Source organism: Lissotriton vulgaris, chromosome 8 (assembly GCF_964263255.1).
Source record: "Lissotriton vulgaris chromosome 8, aLisVul1.2, whole genome shotgun sequence".
Classification (NCBI taxonomy): domain Eukaryota; kingdom Metazoa; phylum Chordata; class Amphibia; order Caudata; family Salamandridae; genus Lissotriton; species Lissotriton vulgaris.
In genome coordinates, this window is record NC_141696.1 from 909,327,560 (window position 1) to 909,333,559 (window position 6,000).

Below are 6,000 nucleotides of genomic sequence, written 5' to 3' on the forward strand. Positions count from 1 at the left end.
CCGTCCTTTTGTAAGGTTGCTAATATACTTCTAATGGAGTTATGCTTATTTCGGGCCTTGCAGGCCTCGAACGGGAGAGACTCCATCTTTCTTTCTGCCTCTGCAGCTTGAGATGCTTTTAGGTCAAATGTATTGTTTTAGTTATAAGGTGTTGTTCGCTTGGAGAGAACCGGCTCAGGCTGGCCCTTATTGAAAGACTGTATTTTTCTTCGTGTCGAAGACAGAACATCAGGCCGGCCGGCTGAGAACGTGTCCTTGGCACGGGGTGGTACAAGAATTTGGTGGGCGGCAGGTTACTGGCCGTAACTTTCCATGCATGAACAAGGTTCCATATTAGCGAAAGCACGAAGAGTTCAGCAGTCAGTCAGTCAGTTAGTAGGCAGCAGCTAGTCGTTAGCATTATTGCAGTTAATCAACTTAAGGCAGACAGTCGCCATTTTGAAGTCCGAGAAAGACCGAAGGCTAATACTCTCTTAGAAAGATTGAAGTTATTTTAGCTGGAGCAGCTGGTGAGCTTTGATACTAAGATCAGAGCATGCAGAATGAAGCAGTTAGTGGAGCGAACGAATACTAGAGCGGCAGAAACTGATTAATAAGATCGAAGTTGGAAGGTGAAGATAGTCCGTGATTGAGAGGAGAGAGGAGTAGTGCAGAACAGCGAGAGTGCAGCAGACGAGACAGAGAATAAGAGGAAGGTTCCAGTGACTTGGAGGGGAGCAGAGGAGACAGAGCATAGCGGTGCAGACGTGTATCAGTGACTGCAGGGGTGATCCTAAGACGAGCCAAGGCACAGACGAGAAGGGAACCCAGATGACCACTGAATCCAGACTTCATACTCATAAGGTGACTTCGACCCTTTCTTATTAGTGTACACACACATTCTAATCTTTTCTTTTGCTTCTCAGGCTATATGTTATATTGCAGTATTATATTGTTATTGTTATTATTGAATAAAGGTACCCAAGTTCTTAGTGAACTAGTGTGTAATTGTTACTTTCAATGATAAAGTTAACCTTTCTTCTAGTCAGAATCTGTTATGTGAACGGATGCGTCTCCCGTCCAGGTAAATGGTAACTGAGCAAGGGAGTAGAGGAGCACTCGAAATGGGGAATAACCTTTACACAGTGTGATTTGGCCATTCTTGTGTGAGAGAGGATTGACCTGTCTATCTGTCACATAATCTATAATATCGTATTATCTGTAATATTGTAATCCTAGTAGATAGAGAGATTTCCCAATATAGAGAGCTGAAGGTATTCATAGGAAAGTGATCGTCGTTGTGTAGCGGCGTTAATGAGAGCATTGACCGTGGTCAATGTGTATACCCACAAGATTGTGGCTTGAGAGAGCACCGGGGGGATACGGTGTGTAATGAGATCGCCGCTAGGGAAAGTGGTTTTAATGAGAGCATTGACTGTGGTCAATGTGTATACCCACAGGATTGTGGCTTGTGTATGTATGAAATAGTGAGAGCACTGGGGGATACAGTGCGTATACCCACAGGATTGTGGCTTGCGCGAGCACTGATGGTGGTCAGTGTGTAATGGTAAGTAATCGGAACTGCCTCAGGGTAGTCTAGTCTGGGCCTATGTTGCCGCGAGACTATAAGGTATGAGTGTGGTGTTTTAGAAGATCCAAGCTTGTATATTGCTAATTCCCCATCCTTAGGTAGGTACCCAGGTGCCTTTTTGTAAGTAGGTCCTGAGGAGGAAGATGGTTACGTTTCGGCTGGGTTAGTGGTGTCTTGGTGAGCTGATTCTATCTGGTCCGAAATTCCGGTCGTTACATCTGGCGTCACAAACCGTTTACGAAAGCCTGTTAGCGCGGTGTTGTTTCTGTCTTGTTGGTTTGCGCTCGACGCGTGCGGAGTTCATTTTGTATATTATTTGTTCATAGTTGTATATATCTTTTTCTTTTGGCACAATGTTTTTGAAGAGATCAAAATCTACTTTTAAATTGCCTGTTGAAATTCCCGGCTGGGAATCAACGCCTTACGAGGCATTGGCCCGTGAGTGGGCCGATTCTACTGGTTTGAGTGAAAATTGGAGTTCTTGCTTGGAACTGGCGGAGCCGGCTAATGTGATTGCTTGTCTACAGAAAGCGCCAGTTGTGAAGGGTGAGGAGCTTCCTGTTTTGGGACGTAGAGGTTGGATTGTTTTGTCTGCGTACAGGATTGTACATGCGAAACTTTTGAAATTACAGAAACAATATGTGGATATGGAAGAGACATTTGTTGAAGTGCAGAATGCTCACACTCTTTTGAGATGTCAGAATAAATTGCTTGCCGACAAACTTGAGACTTATCAGACAATTGCTGAAAGACCTGCTGTTCGTATTGCTAAATACAAATATAAGAATCATCGTGGTCGGGTTTGTAAACGGAAAGTGCGTCTGGTCGTGGCAAAAGCCGGACTGGATTGGAATCCTGATGAATGGGATGGTAATATCTGGGACTCGAATGATTATGGCTCCTCGGCTGAGGAGTCTGACAGACGCGAGTATTCTCGCACCGGACGTGACTGTAAATCTAATACTTTTGACAAACTTGATGGTTCCGACGGCCATGGTCGGTATTCTAAATCTGATGACATGTCTCAATCTGAATGTCTCTCTAAATCTGTTGATCGGGCTTCTTCTGATGCTCGTACTGAGGTTTCTGCGCATCCGGTTTTTCGACGAAAATTACAGCAAGCTCCAGGTAATCCAAATTTAGTTTAGTTTAAAGGAGTTTGTAAAGCGCCTGGTGACGCCTCCCGGCGTGTCCCCGCGCTGTGGAGAGAGCATTTTTATGAGGAGAGAGAGGAGTACCGTTATGAAGTAAATAAAAAGGTTTTCAACATCTTTCTAAAAGAGGCCTCATTGGTCTCTAGCCTAGTGTCCGTGGGCAGGAGAATCCAGTGCATGGCCGCTAGTGAGCGGAAGGACCTGCCTCCCATTCTGGCTTTTTTGGGGCGAGCAGTTCTGAGCAAACTCATTCCTTTAGATCTGAGGGATCTGTTAGGTTCGTTCAGGGATGCCAGATCCGACATATAGGCCGGCGCTCTTGGGTGGATTATCCTATGGCACCATAGTAGAGCTTTGAAAACAATCCTCTTGCTAATGGGTAGCCAATGGAGGGATGCCAGAGAGGGTCTCCAGGGGGCTCTACGGGGAAGCCTTAACACAAGGCGTGCTGCAGAATTTTGTAGAACCTGTAGTTTCTTGATGTTTTTAGCCGATGTGCCCAGGAGCAGCACATTCCCGTAATCAATGCGGGAAGTGATTAGTGCCTGCGTCATGGTACGTCTGGAGTTCAGAGGCAGCAAGTCAAGGGTGCGATTGAGCGTTTTCATTACTCCAAAAAATTTGCCTACTGTTTTCTTTATGTGGCTATCAAAAGACAACTTATTGTCTACCCAGACACCTAGATTCTTTGCTTCCCGGTTAGGAGGGGGCAAAGGACCCAAGCAGCTGGGCCACCATTCTTTTGTCCATTTAGCCTCATTGCCTCCAATTATAAGAACCTCCGTTTTGGTGCCATTTAGTTTTAGACAGTGCTCTGTCATCCAAGTGGCAAGCTTACTCATGCAAGCATTGAAGTTATCAGCTTCCATAGAAGGGGCTTGAGATAGTGATATTAGAAGTTGCATGTCGTCGGCGTAAGAGACAAGCTCTACGCCGAACGATTGCACCACTTCTGCCAGGGGGGCCATGTATAAATTGAACAGGGTGGGACTCAGGGCAGAGCCCTGAGGTACCCCCTGTTCAAGCAACACGCTGTCTGAGAGGAATGTCCCTCTTTGGACTTGAAAGCTCCTGTTGATCAGAAAGGCTTTCAGCCATCCCAGTGCCTTATTGATGACTCCCGCTCTGTTTAGACACTGTAGCAGGATGGAATGCGCTACAGTGTCAAACGCGGCACTGAGATCCAGCATGATGAGAGCCATGGTCTTACCCTCATCCGCTCCTTCTCGTAGGGTTTCAGTAGCCCTCAAGAGAGCTGTCTCAGTGGAGAAATTAGATCTGAAACCCGATTGAGACTTATGAAAAACATTATGGGCTTCTAAATGTTCCATAAGTTGAATATTAGCAATTTTCTCAGCTAGCTTTGCAAGGTAAGGTAGCAAAGATATTGGGCGAAGGTTTTCCAAAATGTCTTGACTTATGTTCGGCTTTTTTTTAATCGGTAACACTACTGCCTGTTTCCATTCCACCGGCAAGCAAGCCGTGGAGAAGGAGACTTGAAGCAGATGTCTGAAGTGAGGCTCTAGTGCAGGGAAAGCTTCAGCTAGAATTTTAGGAGGCGCAGGGTCTCGAGGAGATCCTGATTTGATGTTGTTGCACATTTTAGCCAAAGCTTCAAAGGGAGGAACTTCGAAAGAGCCTAGACACTCTGGTGTGTTTATGAGATTATCATTTTCAATAAATTCAGTAGCCGACTTTATATTATTGGAAAAGCTGGCATAGATTTTAGTAATCTTTCCTGAAAAGTACTGGGCAATTTTGTCACAAGTTTCCACAGAATCTTTTTGGGCGGAAGGAGTCACGTCCACTATGGAGATTTCTTTGTATATTTGATACAGTTCCTTAGAGGAGTTTTCTGCTTCCATAATACGGGTGTGATAATGAGCTGCCTTAGACAGACGTATAGTTTTGTTGTATACTCTTTGCGCGGTTTTATACTGAGTTTTAATTTCTGGGCAAAAATTCTGGCGCCATGCTCTTTCAAGCTTTTTACATGCCGTCTTCATGGTTTGCAGTTCTTGACTGAACCAGGGAGCAGCTTTTTTTGTTCTCCTGGCATTGGTCGTGGTGCGAATAGGGGCAGTAATATCAAGGGCCTTAGTGACGAAGTTGTGTATGTGCTTGTTAACTGACTCGCAATCATCCCCTTTAGGAGTGCCTTCATCCTGGACAATTTTAATGAAAGATTCTATTGAAAAGTTCTTCCATTTTCTGCGTTTATAACGTAGAGATTGATGTCGATAATGCTCGGTTCTGTCTAGTTGAATCGTTATGGGGATGATGTAATGATCCGACCAGGGTATGGGTTGGGGATCTGAGGTATGAACTCCCTTCCAGTTGCCAAAAATGGGGTCTAATAAATGTCCTAATTGATGTGACGGTTCCTTATTCTTTAATTCGAGCTGTACCGAGAGTAGCTCAGCTAGAATATCAGTTGCGTCAGTATCTAAGGGGTCTTCAAAATGGGCATTGAGATCTCCTAGCACTAATAAATGAGATTTCCTTAGTGCTAAGTGAGTTATGGCTTCCATCAGGGTGGAAGTGAAGTCAAATAGCCTACCAGGTGGTCGATACATCAGAATGCCTGATATGGAGTGATTGGGACCGGTGTTAATCGTGAAAGAGCCAGCTTCACTATGGTCAACCTGTATAGGAGATAGGGAACATACTAGAGGGGCTTTCGTAGCGATGGCGATGCCACCCCCTCTGCCGTCTTTCCTATCCAGTCTGGAGAGGGAGTAACCAGGGGGAAGGGCCTGAATAATGTCAGGGTCTGAATAGTCATCCAGCCAAGTTTCCGTCAGGAATAAGATGTTAAGGTTCTGGTCCTCAAGTAAGTGGAAGATTTCTATAGCGTGCTTACGTAAGGATCTGCAGTTAAGTAAGGCTGCTTTGATGGTGTGACCCGTGCTAGTGGCTGGGACATGACTGATGGGTACAAAACTACACAAAGTGCATTTATTTAACGACAGGGCATGCATGGAGTGTTTGCAAGCTGCAAGCGTGCCAGGTTGGAGAGCAAGCAATTCCTGTCTGCCATACCTTATGGTGGTTAAATTAGAAGAGCCAGAGTTTGTGGCCATCCGCCCCGTCCGGCCGCGGACGGGCGCAGACGGGCTTGACTTTGGCTCGACTTCGGCGCGCTTCCGGCGCGCCCGCTGCACGCGTCCGCTGCGCGGTCGCTGCCCAGAACACATTTATAGTGATGGGAGGGGTCGCTATAGCGCTGACCTGTGCTCCCTGAGCCCGGAAGTGTAAGGCTCCTCCTCGCCCTCC

The 6,000-nt window shown here is 46.0% G+C and overlaps 1 protein-coding gene across 1 annotated transcript in view; it reads right to left on the reverse strand.

Annotated features, from left to right (window-relative positions):
- Positions 1-5,705, reverse strand: part of LOC147698152 (uncharacterized) — a 49,927-nt gene extending 44,222 nt beyond the window's left edge. Inside the window, exon 1 of the mRNA XM_086936187.1 lies at positions 3,935-5,705. Within this exon, the coding sequence (XP_086792313.1) occupies positions 3,935-5,705 (1,771 nt within the window). The remainder of the gene's footprint in view (positions 1-3,934) is intronic.
- Positions 5,706-6,000: the final 295 nt, after the last annotated feature.